Source organism: Schistocerca gregaria, chromosome 2 (assembly GCF_023897955.1).
Source record: "Schistocerca gregaria isolate iqSchGreg1 chromosome 2, iqSchGreg1.2, whole genome shotgun sequence".
Lineage (NCBI taxonomy): Eukaryota > Metazoa > Arthropoda > Insecta > Orthoptera > Acrididae > Schistocerca > Schistocerca gregaria.
Window position 1 is genome coordinate 864,087,989 of NC_064921.1, and position 24,515 is coordinate 864,112,503.

The following is a 24,515-nucleotide window of genomic DNA, read 5'->3' on the forward strand; positions in this document are numbered from 1 at the left end:
CGAAAATGACCGGCGCCCATTTGAGAGATGCCATTTAAGTTTGGAGATCTTGCGAACGATTGCTCCAGCCGTATCCTACAATACTACTTTGGTGCCTGGATTGTACCAAACTGGCGCTACACTGCTCAATAGTAACATACGTTCGTTAGCTTTCGGTGTGCTGACGTGAGACAACGGAATTTTATTTCACAGTGCTACGGGGTGCACCGACCTAGTGCTCTCTCCGGAGCGGCAAGCGGTAGTACGACGGGCGAAGGCCAGAATTATATCCATGAAGCAACGCCAACCTGAAGGTGCAACGGTCAGGGCACGGACACGAGACAGGGTTACAGGAGAACGCCCAACGATGTGTCATTTCATCAATGAAAGCAAAAGAAGAAGAAGAGCTCTGGGACAAGCTGTGAACACGGATGATGGCACACGCCTAACAGCATAACAAGAAGTAGGTAATACCCTTGTAGAACATTGCACTTCGTTTTACACCGCAGTGTATACAGATATGGTGGCAATTACCGATATTACACATACGATATTCGGCACCACTGGACCAGAGGCGGAGGCGCGACTAATGGAGGAGAATACAGAGGAAGAAGTGGTGGAGGCCATTGGTAGGGAAGCGGTGAATAAATAGCCATGACCAGACGGCCTCCCTTTGGTACGTTGTAGGACCTTTAGCTTTGTCATGGCACCCCGATGGACAGCTATCTGCCGTGGATTACAATGTAGCGAGATCGGTCAGACAAGAATAGCCCTTATCTACTATAGTATGTGCACAGGCCTTCGATGTGTTACTCTGCGGCCATCCTCACCGCTTGACAAGACTGACCTTGCGAGATATACTTTCAAGTGTAAGGCGTGTGTGGATAACCTGGTGCTCGTAGTGCCAAATGGAAATTATACGCGCGTGGGTCACATATATGGAGCGGCTACTCGCAGCCGCAATAATGTAGACAACTCTTCGACGATGGGTATTGGTACTGGACTCACGGAAGAATGTCCAGCACCTTTATGACTAACGGATACCTTCAAATGCCTTGAAATACCAACGACAGCCAGAACATTACGGCCACCTACCCAATGGCCGCTGGAGGAAGCTGACACCACATCTACACACACATGTCACCTAATTCCCAAAATTCCGGGGAAGGGGCATTGAACTCTGACGCCACGTTCGGTCACATCCCAGATGTATTCCGTAGGGTTCAGATCTGGCGAGTTTACGAGGGGGATGGCGGGGGGAGGGACGGCAGTACATCAATTCCAACTAACCACTCTGTTCCTAGCAGCACTCCATCACACTCCTGGCCTTATGGCATGGCGCATTATCTTGCTGAAAAATGTCACTGTCATCCGGAAACATGATCGTCATGAAGGGGTAAATGTGGTCTGCAAACAGTGTACGGTACTCCTCGGCAATCATAGTGCCTTTCACGATCTCCACTGAAGATGTATGCCCACCTGAATGTTCCACAGAGCATAATGGAACCGCCTTCAGCTTGTCTCCGTCTCGTAGTACAGGCGTCTAGGAGCTGTTCCGCTGGAAAATGACGGATTCGCGCCCTGCCATTGGCATAATGTAGTTATTGGGATTCATCAGACCATACAACACTCTCCCACTGCGCCAATGTCCAGTGCCGATGGTGACATGCCAGAAGCTGCCGATGTTGTGGCGTTAACCTTGGCACATGCATACGTCGTCGGCTTTGGAGGCCCGTCTGGTGCTCTGCTTGTTCAGAAACACTTGTACTCTGCCCAGCATTAACGTCTGATAAAACTTCCGCCACAGTTCGCCAGCTGTCCTGTTCTACCAGTCTGCCCAGCCTACTCGTCAGATGACGCTGCTATCGCCTGGACGGGTTTATATCGATAGTGGATAGATGATGATTATGATCTACCTAATGAGTGTACGTCGCACAGCTGCGCATAACCATAACAGACAATGAGTCCGGACAGCGTGAATGGGGACATCATAAGGGCGTTAGACGCTAACCAGCGGGTCACATATGTAAACACCCACCTAGCGTTACCAATACTGCACTCTGCCCAAGTACATACGATGATGGTGATGACAGAACGACGCATACTGGCGGCCTACGGTTCCTTCGTTAGTGCAGGCCTACTACTTACAGCAAGACACGACGCCCTTACCCTCGTTCATCGTAGGTGTGCATTGGATCTGCTGCATGTACACGATCAAACAAAGGAGCTATATATCAGCACAATGTTAAAGCTGTGGAGACGACATCAGGTATGTCAGAATCTTAATAGAAGAAATTGAACGAGTTTCTCGGACTGTGTCGGTGGCGCTCTAGCTCATTTTCCAGTCATTTCAGCATATAGGCGCTTTATTTATCGAGTACAGCTACGTTCAGATGGCTCTGCCGGAAACCAGACATGCAAAGGTGTCCACATTAATTGTCATGAAGTATGGTGACGGAAACATCATGCTTCCTTAGACACAGAAACACGTGCAATGTCATACCTAACAGTTAATTGTAAAAACGTCGCCCGGTCCATACTCCATGCGATTCATAGGGCGGGTTCGCCATTATGCCGTCGGAGGCAAACCCTGGACAACGATGACAACGCCTCATATGCGGCCCCTCGGCAGAAGTGTAGCGTCTGGTGACAAAAATGATCGTATATTTTCCTTCCAATGGGACAACACAACTTTTGACCGGAGACTGTGTTCTTCTCTGAGCGATGCACTATAAATGTACTAAAACGTATGCAGTAACGTGGCTTCGCGGACGACGGCACAAAGAATATGATAGACTTTTGAACTTTTTACAGAAATGACATTAGATCGTGAGTAGTCTGAAATGCCGACAGTATTTGTCTGTCTTCCTATGGACTACTTTCATGAACCCCCGCCTAGCTAGATCGTCCAGTTAAATTATCAATGCGATGAAACAATGACCGGAAGATAAGAGAGCGGCGGGGAGAATGGAAATCAAATCCCACATTATGCTGCGTCTTTATTTCTTCATGTTGTGCGAGAACGGGGTTACGTTTGTATAGCTTTCAAGCAGTACAGATGTATTGTTTCTGGTATTACAATGAAGCCGTTGTTACTAATTCGGCTTCACTAAACCCCTATATATGTGTAACAGGATTTGGTTTATATATGAAAGATATTCAGTAAAATGTTTAGCATAGTTGGAGAACTATTTTGTCAGAAAATAATTTTATTGTGTTTTCCAATTTCTGATGATCGTTTAACTTTCCAAAGTGTACTAGTTAAGTACAATGTTAGTTTTAGGTCATTCTGGTTATTTGTTATACTATATATTATACTATATACATGGAAGAAATTGTTAATCTCATTCTACAAACTGAAATATAAAGGCAGGTTTTTGTATTTTATTTTGTTCCTGTTAATACGTTGATGTAATTCTCTGAAGAAGGAAAATGAAACTTCCTGCAGATGAGTAAAAATTTGGTCTCTAGTATAGGATTTGAAAGGTGCTCTTCCCTTGCAGTGGCGTGTGACCATGTAAACATGTGAACATCTAAATAGAATGAGGCTTTCTATTAATAAAAAAAGTAGACTGCTGGGACATCAGTTAGTATACATTGAAAAAAATATTAAAAAAAGAAAGAGAAAGAAACAGCACTGGCTCTTAGCGTAGTGGCAATGTGATCGCTGTATTCGCTATAGGATGGAAGCTCGCCAGAGGACCATTATTTTGCATCGACATTTCTCATCTTCTTTAAATTGACAGTCCGAAAATCGGCAAGAACATCTTGGAAAGTATATATGAGTATATAAAAACTTCTGGGCTGTTGGATTACCTCATTGGTAGGTATGTTTAGTCATGTTGTGTAATTGCTCAATTGTGTAATTCCATATGTAAGTTTAAAAAAAAAATAGTCACTGAGTAAATTTTACAATATACTAAGGACCGATACATTAAGAAGTTGAGATGTTTGTCTTTGCCTTAACATCATGTTTGTCTTTGCTTTATCATCTTTGGAAACAGTAATGTACTTGAAAATTGGCTTATACCCGAAACCTAACTTGTGCATTAACCGCAATAAAATTTGTGAAGCAAGGCAAAAAACAGCGTTGTTTACGTAATTTACAACGTTCCACCAATAACCCACAGTAGAACCAGTTAAAATACATATTTGATTCAATAGTGAGCGGTATTCGACAGTTTACTAAGTAACTGGACAATTTCGTCTGTGGCAGACTGAGACCTTGCCATGGTAATGAGAAAAAATAGTTTCAAACAACCCCCAACCTGTTAATGCAAATTAAATTATGTCCCTGGAAGTAATCCAATCACGGGTTACGAAAATATCGTTCTTTGTTTCCGCTAAACCCTCTGTCCAGAGGGGTGTATATAGAATGCTTAACGGCAGATAAAGCAAATCGTTTCCTTCAAACCCACGTATTGCGGTTTCTTAGAATCTCGGCTTCCAGAGAGGTCCTGGGAACATCAACCTGTCTAGTCTTAATACTGCTCGTCAGCTCCTACATAAATGAAAAATCGAAGGTCACAAAAATACAACAAAAGGGAATGACAAACAGATATGGTGGCTACCAATCACACAGTTGGAATCGCCATACAAGAAATTGATAAAGTCCTTAAGAATGCCAAAAATCCTAAACTATGAGTTTTAGATGATACGAGAATGGAACAAATGAAACATTCAGGAAACGAATGAAGTTCATTTCAGTGTTTACTTGCTCCGAAAAGACGAAAGAAAAAAAATGGTTAAAATGGCTCTGAGCACTGTGGGATTTAACATCTGAGATCATCAGTCCCTAGAACTTAGAACTACTTAAACCTAACTAACCTAAGGACATTAACACAGATCCATGCCCGAGCAGGATTCGAACCTGCGACCGTAGCGGTCTCACGATTCCAGACTGCAAGGCGTAGAACCGCTCGGCCACTCCGGCCGGCAGTGGTTTAGGAAAATTTGGAAATTATACTTGAAGTTTGTTAGAAATTCCTAAGTGCTCTCTTTATCGAACACAGGGTGAATACAGACTGGATAATTTGCTCGCCATTTTAAGAAAAATATAGGTTTTTCACTCATTTTAATCTGTATGGCGTCATATCTCCTGTATTGTCGGTCGTACAATGGAGTAGTTTTGCAGGTAGATTTAGTTATACCCGTACATGTATGCAAAACGTATTGCGAATAGAGCTAGTAGTAAAGAAGTAATAAATTAAAGCGTGATGCCTGATACAGAAGTCTGACTGTACGACCGGCGAAAATGTTGTAAGCGATAAAGTTCTTTCCTCTCATCATTTTCTGGCGAGGGGGTGGGAGCGGCTATCAGTGAGAAAAAAGTTTCGTAAAGATTTGAAATTATGTAGAAACTTCGTCGAAGTCGTTAACTGCTCTCTTTCTCAAAACCGCATGAATGAAGTCCGTGTACTTGTGCGTCGTTGGATACTTTGCCTCGAGACAAACACATAGTTTGTAACTATAGTGTCTGCCTCGAGACAAACACACAGTTTGTAATTATGGTACTTGTGTTATTGTGTGAAACCTTTAAAATAAGATTATACCCACTAAAAACAGATAATGGCAGCATTTTAAATTTTTAAACTCTCTCAATAATTACGCGAAATATTGAAAATCGGATTTTTGTTGCCCCTATACTACAACTGGTACTTAGTTCCGGGTTCCAGGATGGTGTTTTAGTTATCTTCTATACGACTACATAAAGGCAAGTAGATGTTTATACACTCCTGGAAATTGAAATAAGAACACCGTGAATTCATTGTCCCAGGAAGGGGAAACTTTATTGACACATTCCTGGGGTCAGATACATCACATGATCACACTGACAGAACCACAGGCACATAGACACAGGCAACAGAGCATGCACAATGTCGGCACTAGTACAGTGTATATCCATCTTTCGCAGCAATGCAGGCTGCTATTCTCCCATGGAGACGATCGTAGAGATGCTGGATGTAGTCCTGTGGAACGGCTTGCCATGCCATTTCCACCTGGCGCCTCAGTTGGACCAGCGTTCGTGCTGGATGTGCAGACCGCGTGAGACGACGCTTCACCCAGTCCCAAACATGCTCAATGGGGGACAGATCCGGAGATCTTGCTGGCCAGGGTAGTTCACTTACACCTTCTAGAGCACGTTGGGTGGCACGGGATACATGCGGATGTGCATTGTCCTGTTGGAACAGCAAGTTCCCTTGCCGGTCTTGGAATGGTAGAACGATGGGTTCGATGACGGTTTGGATGTACCGTGCACTATTCAGTGTCCCCTCGACGATCACCAGAGGTGTACGGCCAGTGTAGGAGATCGCTCCCCACACCATGATGCAGGGTGTTGGCCCTGTGTGCCTCGGTCATATGCAGTCCTGATTGTGGCGCTCACCTGCACGGCGCCAAACACGCATACGACCATCATTGGCACCAAGGCAGAAGCGACTCTCATCGCTGAAGACGACACGTCTCCATTCGTCCCTCCATTCACGCCAGTCGCGACACCACTGGAGACGGGCTGCACGATGTTGGGACGTGAGCGGAAGACGGCCAAACGGTGTGCGGGACCGTAGCCCAGCTTCATGGAGACGGTTGCGAATGGTCCTCGCCGATACCCCAGGAGCAACAGTGTCCCTAATTTGCTGGGAAGTGGGGTGCGGTCCCCTACGGCACTGTGTAGGATCCTACGGTCTTGGCGTGCATCCGTGCGTCGCTGCGGTCCGGTCCCAGGTCGACGGGCACGTGCACCTTCCGCCGACCACTGGCGACAACATCGATGTACTGTGGAGACCTCACGCCCCACGTGTTGAGCAATTCGGCGGTACGTCCACCCGGCCTCCCGCATGCCCACTATACGCCCTCGCTCAAAGTCCGTCAACTGCACATACGGTTCACGTCCACGCTGTCGCGGCATGCTACCAGTGTTAAAGACTGCGATGGAGCTCCATATGCCACGGCAAACTGGCTGACACTGATGGCGGCGGTTCACAAATGCTGCGCAGCTAGCGCCATTCGACGGCCAACACCACGGTTCCTGGTGTGTCCGCTGTGCCGTGCGTGTGATCATTGCTTGTACAGCCCTCTCGCAGTGTCCGGAGCAAGTATGGTGGGTCTGACACACCGGTGTAAATGTGTTCTTTTTTCCATTTCCAGGAGTGTAGTTGTTACCAAAACTCTCGAAAAGTAAATAACTGATTTACTCTAACAATACATAATTCAATAGATGATATATACTCTAAAAAGGGGACAACATTTGTAGCAAAAATATCGAGAAGTTCGTTACCATTTTACTTCAGATTTTACGCAATACTCTAATAAACTTTCGCTGGACATATGCTATAAATTTTTACAACTTTCTAGAATAGATTTTTACAAAAACGAACGAAAGAAAATTGGATTTAACGTCCCGCCGACTTCGAGAACATTAGAGACGGAGCACAAGCTCGGATTCCGTCAAGGATGGGGAAGGAAATCAGCAATAACCCTTGAAAGGAAGCATACCGGAGATTTAGAGAAATCACGAACGGATGGACGCCGGTTCGAATCATTGTCCTCCAGTATGCCAGTCCAGGATGCTGGCCACTGCGTCACCTCACTGGGTCAGATTTTTACACAAGGTCTAATAAACTTTTAGACAAACAGGGAAAAAGTGGTTACCAAAAAATATCGAAAAGTTCTTGATAATTTTGCTTCAAATTTTTACTCGGTTATCTAATTAACATTCAGATGGACAAAGGCTATTTAATTTTTTAATATACACTCCTGGAAATTGAAATAAGAACACCGTAAATTCATTGTCCCAGGAAGGGGAAGCTTTATTGACACATTCCTGGGGTCAGATACATCACATGATCACACTGACAGAACCACAGGCACATAGACACAGGCAACAGAGCATGCACAATGTCGGCACTAGTACAGTGTATATCCACCTTTCGCAGCAATGCAGGCTGCTATTCTCCCATGGAGACGATCGTAGAGATGCTCGATGTAGTCCTGTGGAACGGCTTGCCATGCCATTTCCACCTGGCGCCTCAGTTGGACCAGCGTTCGTGCTGGACGTGCTGACCGCGTGAGACGACGCTTCATCCAGTCCCAAACATGCTCAATGGGGGACAGATCCGGAGATCTTGCTGGCCAGGATAGTTGACTTACACCTTCTAGAGCACGTTGGGTGGCACGGGATACATGCGGACGTGCATTGTCCTGTTGGAACAGCAAGTTCCCTTGCCGGTCTAGGAATGGTAGAACGATGGGTTTGATGACGGTTTGGATGTACCGTGCACTATTCAGTGTCCCCTCGACGATCACCAGAGGTGTACGGCCACTTTAGGAGATCGCTCCCCACACCATGATGCCGGGTGTTGGCCCTGTGTGCCTCGGTCGTATGCAGTCCTGATTGTGGCGCTCACCTGCACGGCGCCAAATACGCATACGACCATAATTGGCACCAATGCATAAGCGACTCTCATCGCTGAAGACGACACGTCTCCATTCGTCCCTCCATTCACGCCTGTCGCGACACCACTGGAGGCGGGCTGCACGATGTTGGGGCGTGAGCGGAAGACGGCCTAACGGTGTGCGGGACCGTAGCCCAGCTTCATGGAGACGGTTGCGAATGGTCCTCGCCGATACCCCAGGAGCAACAGTGTCCCTAATTTGCTGGGAAGTGAGGGTGCGGTCCCCTACGGCACTGCGTAGGATCCTACGGTCTTGGCGTGCATACGTGCGTCACTGCGGTCCGGTCCCAGGTCGACGGACACGTGCACCTTCCACCGACCACTGGCGACAACATCAATGTACTGTGGAGACCTCACGCCCCATGTGTTGAGCAATTCGGCGGTACGTCCACCCGGCCTCCCGCATGCCCACTATACGCCCTCGCTCAAAGTCCGTCAACTGCACATACAGTTCACGTCCACGCTGTCGCGGCATGCTACCAGTGTTAAAGACTGCGATGGAGCTCCGTATGCCACGGCAAACTGGCTGACACTGATGGCGGCGGTGCACAAATGCTGCGCAGCTAGCGCCATTCGACGGCCAACACCGCGGTTCCTGGTGTGTCCGCTGTGCCGTGCGTGTGATCATTGCTTGTACAGCCCTCTCGCAATGTCCGGAGCAAGTATGGTGGGTCTGACACACCGGTGTCAATGTGTTCTTTTTTCCATTTCCAGGAGTGTATATATAACAGTCGAATGTTGGTGTTGACGGGCCCAGGCGAGGCGTAAAGCTTTTTATCGTGCAGTCATAAGGGATACACAGCGAGCTTTCGGCTCCGACAGCACATATCGATGATGTTTAGTTGAACGGTTCGGTTCACATGCTGACACTTGTGATGGTCCAGCATTGAAATCTGCAGCAATTTGCGGAAGGGTTGTACTTCTGTCACATTGAACGATTCACTTCAGTCGTGGTTGGTTCCGCTCTTGCAGCAGCTTTTTTGGCCGCAGCGGTTTCGGTAATTTGATGTTCTACCGGATTGCAGGTATTCACGGTAGACTCGTTAAATGGTCGTATGGGAAAATCCCCACTTCATCGCTACCTCGAAGTTGCTGTGTCCCATCGCTCGTGGCGCCGACTAGAACACACTTAAAGTCACTTAAATCTTGTCGACCTGCCATTGTAGCAGCAATTACCGATCTAACAATTGCGGCAGACCCTGGTAGTCGTATATAGGCGTTTTCGACCGCAGCGCCGAGTTCTGCCTGTTTACATGTCTCTATATTTGAATGCCAATGCCAAAACCAGTTTATTTGACGCTTCAGTGCAATAATGAGTCACGAGAGATGATAACATGCCTTCTACGTCGCTGACAGTTCTAGACATCGAAACCACGTTTTCGGCAAATGATAGTACGCTAAGACGCATGCATTTTGGTACGTTATAAAGAGTCTTAACTCTTGTATCGGTCGAGGTATTGAAGCAGTAGGATTTTTTAAAGAGAATGATATACCTTTTAACGGGTATCGAAGGCGTTTTAAAAGGCGACGACAATGATATAAAGCTTGTTACTGCAGAGGCTGAAACGCTTCACAGAAGAATCCGAGAAATATTCTAAAACTGGTAATCGGTCGGTTTCGGCTATTGCGTTGCAAATATGCCTATTCCAGGCTACATTGTGTTTTTTTCCCTTCTGGCTTTAGCAACATGCCCATACAGCTATCTCAATAGTATAATGTCAACTATGACGATATGAACGTGTTGAAGACAACACAACGCCCAGACCCAGAGTAGAGAAAAGTATCAGAATTGGACAAGAACCGAACCCGAGACCCTTAGGTTAGCAATCCGCCACCCTGGCCATGCAGCTACCGATGTGTCAGGCTATATCGTTCTATCAAACCTTTCGACTGTGTTTTTGTCTGCATGCAAAAATAGTAGGAACTGTGTCATCTATTTCTGCTTCATCATTTTTTGCACACAGACGTGTACACCATTTAGGAGAAGTTAGACATGCTACTTTTAATTGGCGAATGGTGACAAGAGACGAGTTGCCACAGAATTTGGGATCAGCCAAAGGAATGTCATTAGCATCTAGCACTGACATTAATTCCACACTTAGCAGCTTTACTCGTATATTAGACACTCGGAGGGTGCGATTTCGAAAATCGTATGGAATTTTGTTGGTTGCTGTGCATCGCTTGGGAAACGACACTAGGTTTTTCCAACCTGTGCTCTTTAGCTAAGAAGCAATGTTTACCACGATAATGTAAAGTTACGTACAACATGCTGCAGTGCTATACTGAAAATCCACGCTGGCTTCGTTAAGTAGAACAATAATGACCGTGAAGCGGAAATTTATGATGCGGCATTATAGGAAACACCATTGTGGGACCTTACTTCATCCCAAGAATGTGGAACGGAAATAGGTACACATACTTTGTTAAGAGCATTCTATATGTTCTTCTACTAAAGGTACCACTGGATAGTCGATAATGTATGTGTTTCCGTCACGCCGACTGCCCTGCTCACTCTTCCAGTGTTGCAGCGCAAATATTCAATGAAAAGTTTCCTGGCATTGGGACAGGACGGAATGCTGTAGTGCAGTAGGTGGCCAGATCTCTTGTTTTGAGTTCTCTTGAATCATTTCTATGGGGAACACTGAAAAATACAACCTAGCACGAAGCCCCAAGTACTCTAGACGATTTCCGCCGTCGAACGGCCATAGCGTACAACGTCATATCATCCAAATCTGAAGACAATTTGAGCACGTACTTAAGTAATGTGTAAAACCATGTTTCGTGAAGAACTTTTCATGTAACTTTCTATGTAACGATTTCTTTCCTTTTGAATGTAGCTCACTAATTTAAAATGTGACCTCCCCGGATAGTTGATCCTGCATTGTCCTTCCCGTCAACAGATGGCAGTCTTTTAGCACCCTGGTTTCTCAGTTTGCCGGCAGCTGTGGCCGAGCGGTTCTCGGCGCTTCAGTCCGGAACCGCGCTGGTGCTATAGTCGCAGGTTCGAATGCTGCCTCGGAGATGGATGTGTGGGATGTCCTTAGGCTAGTTAGGTTTAAGTGGTTCTAAGTCTAGGGGACTGATGACATCTGATGTTAAGTCCCATAGTGTTTAGAGCCATTTGAAACATTTTGTTTGTCAGTTTGCCTCCCCCTTCGTGTACGCTACTCGGTGCTCTGCACTCGCTGGTGGTACACCGCGTCCTGTCCTCGTGCAGCGAGGCGCTCGGGGTCACAGCACAAAGTAATAAGTGTCCTGACGTTCACTGCATATTTCTTTACCCAGGCAGTGATCCGTAGTATTGGCTAGTGTCGCTTTGCCATTGACTTAGGATTCACCGCACCTACCCCGACCGTTGTTTTTTGAAAATGGAAATATCGTATGGCATTGTTGGCCGGGAGGTCCCATTCGGAGGGGTTCGGCCATCGTATTGCAAGTCCTATTTAGTTGACGCCACTTTGGCGACTTACGAGTCAATGATGATGAAAAGGATGATGAAGGACACACAACACCCAGTCTCCTGCGGGAATCTAACCCGGGCCCTGCGTGGTAGGCGGTAACGCTACCGCTATGCTGCGAAGCGGACGCTGTTTTTGGGAATTTGTGGTGGTAAGTTCCCATGGGACCAAACTTAACTAACGTAAACTAACTTACTCAAAGGACAACACACACACACCAACATCCGAGGGAGGACTCGAACCTCCAACAGGAGGAGTCGCGCAAACCGTTGCAAGGCGCCTGGGACCACGCGGCTACACCGTGCAGTGCTGTTTTCTAAAATGTTATGTGGAACTTCGTTTTCCCGTTTGTACATGTACTACTGCTTTTAAAAACTATTTTTAGCTCCTATCTCTTGTTTATTTTCAGTATGACACCTGATAATGGGCATGTAAGAACCCGAAACTAGTCGTGTTTTAACTACTGAAAAATAAAAAGAACCTTACAATTGAAACGGTACTTTCAGCCTTGCTCTAAAGGTGAAGTTGCTACTGTTGCAATCTGGTATAATGCATTAGCTCTTGATCAGTTCGATTATTTCATCTTCCATCTGAAATGGGATTCGAGTATATCCGGCAAGCAGTGCACCGTTCGGCAACTTTATACAAATAACGGCCGAGAAATGGCAACGACACAAACATTTTAACATTTAAAGTGGAGTTGCAAATTTTAAAAATCGATTTAACGAAACACGTACCTTCTTTTCTCGTGATTCGAGGCTTCAAGGTTCTCGTGGTACACGACGGGCCACCGCAGACGTGCGTCATCTGCAGTTCCACAGGACACATAAAAAGCGGGTGTCTGCGTGCCAAACCGCAGCGTCAATGAAGCACGAAGAGTAACTAACATACATCCAGGTAGGTAGTAGATCCGCCTTCACCAGGCGCACACCCGCCAGGGCCGATTGGAAATCAATGGGGCCACTCGCTCTCAACGAGGAGGTAAACAACTTAGCAAGAAACTGCACTCTGGCTGCCTATAGCGAAAATACGAAGTACGCAGACGGACTAGTCACACAAACAACAATTTTAGAATGAAGACTCAGGCCTATAGGATATCGTACACAGACCTTTGAGCGGAAGGACGTTGATCGCGTACGATGCGTGGCGAAGGGTACCCTAGTCATGCCCCCTCCTGTTCCACATGCAAATAAAGCGAGGGAAAAACGACCGTCTATATGCTTCTGCACAATGCCTAATCTCTCTGATCTTATCTTCATGGTCCTTACGCGAAATGTACGTTGGCAAACATCCTCACATTGCTGCTCACCCTGTCCGCCACATGATTTATGTATGCAGAAAATAACGGCGGTCCCGTCACACTCCCCTAGAGCACCTCTGACGATAGCCTCGTCTCTGATGAACACTGTCTGTCGAGGACAACATACTGGGTTTTGTTACTTAAGAGGTCTTCGAGCCACTCACATGCCTGGAAACTTATTCCACAAGCTTGTGCCTTTGTTAACAGTCTGCATTGCGGCACTAGGAATATGAAATCCTCCTGTTGCCCTTTATCTATCGTTTGCAGGATCTCATGTGAGGGAATGACAAGCTCATTTTCGCACGACCGATGCTTTGTAAAACCATGCTAATTTGTGAACAGAAGCTTTTCCCTTATAACTAAATTTGTTATACTCGAAGCCAGAATAAGTTCAAGGATTCTGCAGGAAACTGATGTTAAGGATAACGGTCTGCAATTTTCCCTATATGCTATTTTACCCTTTTTATATACAGGTCTCACCTGCAATTTGACGGCTGTGTTGGCCGAGCGGTTCTAGGCGCAACAGTCTGGAACCGCGCGACCGCTACAGTCGCAGGTTCGAATCCATCCTCGGGCATGGATGTGTGTGATGTCCTTGGGTTAGTTGGGTTCAAGTAGTTTTAAGTTCTAGGGGAGTGATGACATCAGAAGTTAAGTCCCATAGTGCTCAGAGCCATTTTTCACCTGCACTTTTTTCCGTTGCCTTGGGTCTTTGCGCTGGACGAGAGATTTGCGATAAATGCAACCAAAATAATGAGTCAATGCTGTACTCTGTAAAACCGTGGGAGATCTAATAATTGTAGTTAAATAACGCATAACCCATAGATTATGAATTCCTTTCTATCAAATGTGGATTATTAAACATTACAATGATTTAGTACAATATAACTATTCCCCCAACTTTAGTGTTCTAGGATTAAGAAAGACAGCACAAGAGTTTCCGACTTAGGAAAACACCGGGGCCGAATTTGTTAAGATGAGCGTGGAAGATAAGACCGATGACTTTATGAACACAGCAAACAACAACCTTCCTAATAGTATAACAGCGTGACCCGATGAGATCGTTGAAGAATAGACGCCTCACATTTATGCAACCACATAATATAGTTACTATTGGCAGAACTGAATGGTGGAATGTCTACGGTAGTACTTATGTGTAGCAGATGCGAACGTAGCAATACTTCAAGAGGTGATCACAGATAAAGTCTCCGACTTTTATGGGACAGTAATAATGTATAAGGTGGGCATATCATCACTCGCAAATGGGAGAGGCAGTGCGGCAAAAATACACGACCTCTTCTTGGTAAATATAGGGTTGTATCGATACCTAAACCGGAAAACTGCCGTATGAATACCCAGTTTTACAGGGATTATGTTCAGACTGAGCGCCGAAAGATTTACGTCGTCAATAGTGTCAGTGTCACGACTTGCTGGTAGGTGCTGGTACTGGTACGGCCTTACAGCTGCAGCCAGTCAACATGGGTCTGGACATGGCGAGCAGGACTTATTCGCAGTTTTATCAAAATAATAGCAATAGTTCTGCGGCTCTTCGCAGTTATTGACCCATTTCCTCGTGAGGTCACTTGGGCACTGCATGACAAGACCTGAACCCTTGTGACTTCTGACTGTGGGATTACCAGAAGGACACGGTTTATCATCGGAACACTATCACACATCGGAGGTTGATGCTCAGCTTGGCGAGGAAGGTAGCCAAAATCCCATGTGATATATTTCGGGCAGCAGTAAAGCCATCTCTAGTGCAGTCCCAGACTATCGTGGATGCAGGTGGTCGTCATATTGAGAAACGTTTGTAAGCCTGATATGCAGCTAGCAAATGTTACCTCTCGTATGAAAGTCAAATTGTGTTTCTTTCATCGTTTACCCGTTATTTCTCTTCCGCACCTCTTTACAAATGTTTCCACAAAGTTTCCTTCTCCTACGATCACTCGTTTCTCATGTGGGCTCTCTCAAACAGCAAAAGTTTAACTATAATTGGTATGTATGCTGGTAAACGCTGCGACTCGCTCCACAGACAAACATGGCAGAAGCGTTTTGTTTCGCGACGAAATAGTGAATCTATTAACGGAAGTGCGAGATAATGTAATTTTAAAAGGAAATTTTAATTGTATTTTGCATCGGTAAGATCTGTGCCCTAATTTTAATTTCTGTGAAGAAATTTTCAGGGCTATCGTGACTACCACATCACGGCTCACTACTACAAACAACAGCGCCTCCTGGGACTAGAGGTCTAGCAACTAAACATGTCGCTCCTAGATGACGAGGTATTGTACCAAGCAGTCGCTGAAACATCGACACGATGTCTCCAGAACCAGTCAAGCCAGTCAAGGCATATTATCGGGTGGATTCAAACTGCAAAACAGCAAAAAAAAGTAGTGTATTGCCCAAACTGTTGGATGCAATGCTGAAATACTGTTTCTTATGCCTACCCGACCCGTACAATGAACGAACGAATTTGGTAGCAAACAGTTTTCGAATGACACACCAAACCAAAAATTTCTGCTTTGTGACTGCAGTCATTGGAAGGCAAAAAAGTGCGAGCACGTCTCACAACTTGTATCAGTCAAGAAAATATTCCGGTATACAAAATTATAAGGGAACAGAAAATCATTCAGTACATTTCCCACGAACAATGAAATAGCTACGATCACCAAAGTGGAATTAAGCTTCATACTGAACGGTAGTATATGAATCTTTATCCTGAATCAGAGACCCAACTATGGACGAAGCTTTCCTCTTTAATATACAACCCATAGTTAATGCGGAGAATATCGAAGGGTTTGTCGAAACATCTCGGAAGAAGAAAGAGAATCAATAGTTACAGAATCTCCACGTAACATATCGGTTGAGTGTCGTTCAAGATTTTGGAACATTATTGGCTATAAACTGACAATAATTTATAACGAACTGTTGGCAGACGATGCATTGTATAGCTTACATATGCAGTTCTTCTTGGGGTCGTGATATCTACATCTGCATCTACATCCATACTCCGCAAGCAACCTGACGGTGTGTGGTGGAGGGTACCTTGAATATCTCTACCGGTTCTCCCTTCTATTCCAGTGTCGTATTGTTCGTGGAATGAGAGATTTTCGGTATGCCTCTGTTTGGGCTCTAATCTCTCTGATTTTATCCTTACGGTCTCTTCGCGAGACATGCGTAGGAGGGAGAAATATACCGCTTGATTGCTCGGTGAACGTATGTTCTCGAAACTTCAACAAAAGACCGTACCAAGCTACTGAGCGTCTCTCCTGCAGAGTCTTCCACTGGAGTTTATCTACCATCTCCGTAACGCTTTCGCGATTACTAAATGATCCCGCAACGAAGCGCGCTGCTCTCCTTTGGATCTTCTCTATCTCTTCTATCAACCCTATCTGGTACTGATCCCCCACCGGTGAGCAGTGTTCAAGCAGTGGGCGAACAAGTGTACTGTAACCTACTTAGTTTGTTTTCCGACATCATTCCCTCAGGATTCTTCCAATGAATCTCAGTCTGGCATCTGCTTTACGAAGTTTAATTTTATATGGTCATTACATTTTAAATCACTCCTAATGCCTAATCCCAGATAATTTATGGAATTAACTGCTTCCAGTTGCTGACCTGCTATATTGTAGCTAAATTATACAGGATCTTTCTTTCTCTGTATTCGCAGCACATTACACTTGTCTACGTTAAGATTCAATTGCCATTCCGTGCACCATGCGTCAATTCGTTGCAGATACTCCTGCATTTCAGTACAATTTTCCACTTTTACAACCTCTCGATATACTACAGTATCATCCGCAAAACGCGTCAGTGAATGTCCGATATTATCCACAAGGTCATTTATATATATTGTGAATAGCAACGGTCCTACGACAATCCCCTGCGCCACACCTGAAATCACTCTTAATTCGGAAGACTTCTCTCCATTGAGAATGACATGCTGCGTTCTGTTATCTAGGAACTCTTCAATCCAATCACACAATTGGTCTCATAGTCCATATGCTCTTACTTTGTACATTAAACGACTGTATCAAACGCCTTGCGGAAGTCAAGAAACACGGCATCTACCTGGGAACCCGCGTCTATGGCCCTCTGAGTCTCGTGGACGAACAGAGCGAGCTGGATTTCACACGATCGTATTTTTCGAAACTCATGCTGATTCCTACAGAGTAGATTTCTAGTCTCCAGAAAAGCTATTATACTCGAACATATTACGTGTTCCAGAATTCTACAACTGATCGACGTTAGAGTTATAGGTCTATAGTTCTGCACATCTGTTCGACGTCCCTTCTTGAAAACGGGGAGGACCTGTGCCCTTTCCCAATCTTTTGGAATGCTTCGCTCTTCTAGAGACCTACGGAACACCACTGCAAGAAAGGGGGCAATTTCCTTCGCGTACTCTGTGTCAATCCGAACTGGTATCCCATCAGGTCCAGCGGCCTTTCCTCTTTTGAGAGATTTTAATTGTTTTTCTATCTCTCTGTCATCTATTTCGATATCTACCATTTTGTCATCTGTGCAACAATCTAGAGAAATAACTACAGTGCAGTCTTCCTCTGTGAAACAGCTTTGGAAAAATACATTTAGTATTTCGGCCTTCAGTCTGTCATCCTCTGTTTCAGTGCTATTTTGGTCACAGAGTGTCTGGACATTCTGTTTTGATCCACCTACCGCTTTGACATAGGATCAAAATTTCTTAGGAATTTCTGCCAAGTTAGTACATAGAACATTACTTTCGAATCCTTTGAACGCCTCTCGCATAGCCCTCCTCAAACTATATTTCGCTTCGTGTAATTTTTGATTGTCTGCAAGGCTTTGGCTATGATTAAGTTTGCTGTGAAGTTCCCTCTACTTCCGTAGTCGTTTTCTAACTCGGTTGTTGTACCACGGTGGCTCTTTTCCATCTCTTACGATCTTTCTTGGCACATACTCATCTAATGCGTATTGTTCGGAGGTTTTGAACTTTGTCCACTGATCCTCAACACTGTCAGTACTTTAGACAAAACTTTTGTGTTGAGCCGTCAAGTACTCTGAAATCAGCATTTTGTCACTTTTGCTAAATAGAAAAATCTTCCAACTTTTTTAATATTTCTATTTACGGTTGAAATCAGCGATGCTTTAACCGCTTTATGATCGCTGATTCCCTGTTCTGCGTTAATTATTTCAAGTCGTTCGGTTCTGTTTGTCACCAGAAGGCCTAATATGTTATCGCCTCGAGTCGGTTCTCTGTCTAACTGCTCAATGTAGTTTTCAGATAAATCACTTAAAAACAAGTTCACTATATTCTTTGTCCCTGCCACCCGTTATAAACGTATGAATCTCCCAGTCTATATCTGTTAAATGAAAATCTCCACCCAAAACTATAACATGGTCGGGAAATCTACTCGAAATATTTTCCAAATTTTCCTTCAGGTGTTCTGCCACAACAGCTGCTGAGCCAGGGGGCCTATAGAGACATACAGTTACCATGTTTCAGCCTGCTTTAACCGTGACCTTCACCGAAATTATTTCATATTTCGGGTCTCCGTCAATTCCCTTCGATGCTATTGCACTTTTTATCGCTAGAAACACGCCTCCCCCTTCACTGTCCAGCCTGTCTCTGCAGTATACATTCCAATCTGAGTTTAGAATTTCATTGCTGTTTCATTGTTTTAGCCAACATTCCGTCCCTAGTACTGTGTGGTAATTGTGACCGTTTATTAATGAGAGCAGTTCTGGGACCTTTCTGTAGATGCTCCAGCAGTTTAATATTACCACATTAATATTGTCATTCCCTGTTGCGTTTTGCCTACTGCTACCTTGTCACGTCTCAGGATGCGTCTTGTCGGGCCTAGGAAAGGGAATTCTCTGAGCCAAAAAACCCACTTGTGCACTCCATACGTACTCCGCTACCCTTGTAGCCTGTAGCTGTCCAGCGAATAGTGCACGCCTGACCTATTCAATGGCCACCTACATTTCTCCAGCCGATAGCGGACGTCGCGAAATTTGCACTCCAGATCTCCGCAGAATCGTCTGAGCCTCTGGTTTAAGTCTTCCACTGGGCTCCAAACCAGAGGACGGCGATAGGTTCTGGGAACGACACTGCAGATAGTTAGCTCAGATTCCACCCCGCGAGCGAGGCTTTCCACCTTCAACAACTCAGCCAACCGCCTGTATGAACTGAGGATGACCTCTGAACCTAGACGGCAGGAGTCATTGGTGCCGACATGAGCAACAATATGCAGTCGGGTGCACCCAGTGTCCTGTATGCCGCCACAGGGCCTCCTCCACATCTCGGATGATACCCACCGGCAAGCAGACAGAGTGAACACTGGCCTTCTTTCCCGACCTTTCAGCTGTTCCCCTAAGGGCCTCCATCACCCACCTAACACTGGAGCTCCCAATCACTAATAAACCACTCCCCCCCCCCCCCCCCCCCACCCATGTGGCTGCTCGGACGTTTCTGAAGGAGCGGCCCGTGGAAACCACAGGAAACAAAACGTTTCTACAGGTGACGCAAAAATGGCAACACTACTAAGTAAGATAGAAGCAACAGGCGAGCATCAGTGGCAACAAAAAGTTCTTTACGAGCAGAAACTAGCCGAGGACTCAATAGAAGTGAAATTACCTCCAAGGTAGCTATACCTCCTCACCATCCAAATGATATTTTACTCGAAGGCAAGGTAAGCAGTGCTTTTAAAAATTGACATGTTGCCAAACGGAAGTTTGAGACCTTTGTAATGTTTGTACAATAATTTATTACGTCAACGATCGCTTATATATATTCACATTACCGGTTTCGGAAAAAAATTGTCATCCTCAGATGTGCTTACCCCACTAAAAGCTTCACACATACTAACAAATATAGTCAGAACTTTCAACGTGATACAGTCATTTAACATTCCACAGACTGTACCTATCGTCTCATGACAAAAGACTTGCCATGAAAAAACACAGAACGTAGTCGCATGTCAGGTGTGTTGTGAGAACGACGTGTTCTGTAATTTCCACCTATGATGGAATTTTAATGTGTTTGATATACAATTCGAACAAGGAGCTACGAGTAAAAATGAAGATCACTCAGACAATGATCTTTTCTTAATTTGTTGCAATTAACATCTCAAAACTCATTACGCAAATTTGTGCAGGATGCGATTAGGTATTGGAAATACTGAGTTGTGACTTGAGATCATCACGGACAAAGCTAAATATATTGTGAGTCCTCATTTTCTTGGGCGAAAAAGGCATCAGTAGTGCTGAACGTAATGTCAGACGTGACAGCACATTCAAATTCTGGTACCGAGATTTCGAAGGAAGAGCACAATGTATAAGTGCATTTTCCTTCGTACGACTACAGTCGTAAATTTCAATCCCAGCAGACGGGTTGAAATGTCTGTTGTGTAGAAAGAAACTAGAGGACGATGCCTTGGCCTAACAACATAGACGATTTTACTTTGCGGGCAAACATTTTTGTTTTATTTTGGTGGCAGCAGTAGCGGCCTCTCGTTGCCATGTTAACCATGCCACGCTCAACAGCGGAACCTATGGTAATGATTGCTGCAATATCATAGTTGATCCAACTGGATCCATGACATACTTTCACCGAACCAATCATCACATTATTGGGCGCTGATGTGCTCGGCGTTTAGCGCCCGTAAGCTCCAAATACACAAACACATTATCGGATTCAAAAACACCAACTACTTTACTAGAATATTTATACAACGGAATAAGTAATTCTGTATGACATACAGCAACTGCTAACTTTGCCAGCCTCTGGTGTAAAAAAGCATTTTATGGCGTTAACGGAACAAATCGGTAGTTGAAACTTCCTGCAGGTTTAAACTGTGTGCCGCACCGAGACTCGAACTCGGGACCTTTGCCTTATGCGGGCAAGTGCTCTACTATCCTTTTTTTTAACATCTCATTTTGTTCTATACAGTTCGTTGAATTTGTTCCTGGCGGACGTCCGATGACACCCGTTCAGGTTGCTCGTTGATCCGTTCACTCAGTTTTTTTATTGTAGAGGGTAGCTGAACCCTCTGACGGAACACACTGAGCTACCGCGCCGCCGATGAAGGTTGATGATGAAGACGACACAAGAACACTCAGTCATGGCGGGGTAGGAGAAAAGCAAGCTGAGCTACAATAATCTGGAAACTTTCCACAGGCTGTGGCTAAGCCATGTGTCCGCAATATCCTTCGTTCCCGGAGTGCTAGTTATGCAAGGATCGCAGAAGCACTTCTGTGAGGTTTGGAAGGTAGGAGACGAGATACTGGCAGAAGTAAAGCTGTGAGGACGGGGCCTCAGTCGTCCCTGGGTAGCTTAGATGGGCCGGAACGGTAGCTCAGCGTGTTCGGTCAGAGGGTTTAGCGACCCACTGTAATAAAAAAACTGAGCGAGCGGATCAACGAACAACCTGAATTGGTGTCATCGGACGTCCGCCACAAACAAATTCAACGAACAATGTAGAACAAAATGAGATCATCTAAAAAGAGATGGTAGAACACTTGCCCGCGAAAGGCAAAGGTCCCCGAGTTCGAGTCTCGGTCCGGCACACAGTTATAATGATGCCAGGAAGTTTCATATCAGCGTACACTCCGCTATAGAGTGAAAATCTAATTCTGAAAACGATAGTTGTTTTGCGTCAGGGAGGTACTGAAGAAATCCCAGCTACCGATTTCCTTCGAAGGTCGCAGCTTGAGTCAAAAAAGTGAGGAGCATAGAATGAGAGCAGTTTTCCAGAAAGAGGGCGGTATCTTACGCTTAAAGTATAGCCTCCACTACATTGATGTTGCAGGATCACATCCACCATCGCATACCTCATGGTCAGTCACGGCTGCTTCGAAAACCACCTGTTCCACATCAGTTTTACACCACACCCGATGTGTGCACGTGCTTCGTGAGAAAGAATTGAATCATATCTTCATCAGTTGTATTAATCAATATGATTCCGCGAATTGCAAGACCTTCTAAAACAGAACTGTCCCCTGCCAGTTTTCATAACTTCGTTGTTATTGGAGAAAAATTTAACAGTACGAGACAGCTGTGACAAAATCATACACATCCTCATTAACCCAAAACTCGCTCAGATACACCAAGGACCGCAGGATTCGTCGAGAGGAAATATCCCATGCTTGGCTAAAAATCACAGAAATCCAGGCTCAGTTCTTTCAGTCAAAGCAACGTTTGCCATCGTGTCCTAGTTTCCACCGAATTCAGCTCTTGGAAGTCTACTGTACCCATAGACTGATCCCAGAATACCAAAGGGATAGAGTAGCATTTACAATGCATGGACTCAGTCATTTGTTGGATATATTCCAATCTCTGTCTCCCTCTACATTGTGTGTCCTCTGCGTATCCCTCTAGTGCCATGGCGCTATTCTACGATATCGTAACACATATCCTGTCACAGTGTTCCTTCTTGTACTGTGTTTATAACATATTTCTATCCTCGTCTATTCTGTAGAGGTATCCTCACTTTTTATCTATGTACACCTAATTTTCAATATACGCCTGTAGCACCACATCTGTGACGATTCGCTTCTCTTCTTTTCTGGTTTTTCCACAGTCAGTGGACGGCTTCTATGCAGTGCTGTACTCCAGACGTACATTCCCAGTAACTTCTTCCTCAAGTTAAGGTATATGTTTGTTACTAGCAGACTTCTTTTAGCGACGAATTCCCTCTTTACCTGCACTAGTCTGCTGCATACTACACGTTGCTCACTCTTATAAACGTACCCCGCTATAAATACAACAACTGCAAATATTGTTCTGGTACAATTTTATGATTAGCGCCATAAAATTGTGGTGGACCGCGTCAGTCGTGCAATGCAGTCGTCAAAGCATGTGTGCCTGAAGTGCGTAAGTAGTTAAGCAGATACCATAGTGTGAACATTTATAACGCTGATTGAGAATCTATAAAAATACGTATGTGTTCAGTAGAGGTGAAGTCTAACTAGGGAGGCGATTAAATTAGCCGTAATTGTTAAAAATACGGCAATCCGTTGACAAAACGTCATACAGGAGTTTAAATGATTACCATTAGTATTGATAGTGTATGCATATTCCGTGCTACCCTGTTAAAAAAAAATTGTGCTCAGGATTACACAGTTCAGTACCTCAGTATCTGATACAGAACTACACAGCAGCTCTACACTCTGTCACTCCCACGGTGAGTGAGTAGGACAAATGATATCAACGAAGTCGTCCTTTGCTGATACCACCATTGACCTCATCGAACCTAACGCGTAATTTTTCAGGCTAGGAGGCTAGGCAACCCATTATGCCGCCCCAATGACTATAATTTTCTATGAGCTGTCCCGGCGTTGCTGTATGTACTGATCTACAAAGCGGCCAGCGCTGAGACGTTCCTGCATTTTAATGACAAGCTAGCATTCAAGGGCCTTTCGTTTACTGGTCTGTCGCCACACCACGTGATTCTTTAAGGTGAAAGCACTTGTCATTATACAAGTTCCAGCTTTTTGCGATAATTCTGCAGACTCCGTTGTCTGCTTACTGTGCGATCCGACGATTACCTGGCGTCCCAGTCTTATTATTAATTGTACCTTATCACATGCCCTCTACGTGACAAAAGATGCCATTCCCACAACAGAGCGCGGAATGTAAAAAAAAAGAAAAAAAATTGCAGACAAATTCGAGTAGTAGAACTCGCTCTCTGAGGGTCCCTTACAAACTTAATTGCGTATATAGATAGCTGTGGTGGTTTCCATTAATAATTAACATTAATGTCAGCAGTGGGCTCAACATGATCCACATTAGTTCTTCTATAGGTTTTGATGAGTCAATTTGCGAATATCAAATAACGTATCTTTCGATTGCATTGACTCAGAAGCTTAAATATTTTACTCTAGTGTCTTTGTAATATTTTTAACGCATTATTAACTCGAATCTCATATCTCTAGAAATATATTATTCAGTTTAAAAAAGTAATAGGATGTTTCGGGGATGGAAGCATTCTTAGTTGACTTAACTAAACTACAGACATTTTCAGAATGATTATAATCTATTCACGTGATCGTCTTTGTCACCTCAGATGTATGTGACTATTGTGGAAAGATAGCTGTTAGTACCGAGAAAGATAACGCTTCTCCATTTACATGCCTTAAGTTTCGATAAAGGACAAACGCCATTGTTCAGGAATGAACATTCACTACTTGGAAACATCATATTATATTAACACAGATGACGGTATATAGCGTTAAAAATGGCTAAATGGAACATTAACACAGTAAAAAGAACAGAAAGCTCCTAATGTCCGATTACAGGATTAGTACCCAGCCTGTGGAACACAGAACATATTTTAATATTTAATAGTGTTA

The 24,515-nt window shown here is 44.7% G+C and overlaps 1 protein-coding gene across 1 annotated transcript in view; it reads left to right on the top strand.

The window, feature by feature from the left end:
* Positions 1 to 499: 499 nt before the first annotated feature.
* LOC126336025 (uncharacterized) overlaps positions 500 to 24,515 on the top strand; it is a 64,250-nt gene continuing 40,234 nt past the window's right edge. The window contains exon 1 of the mRNA XM_049999505.1: positions 500 to 608. Within this exon, the coding sequence (XP_049855462.1) occupies positions 500 to 608 (109 nt within the window). The remainder of the gene's footprint in view (positions 609 to 24,515) is intronic.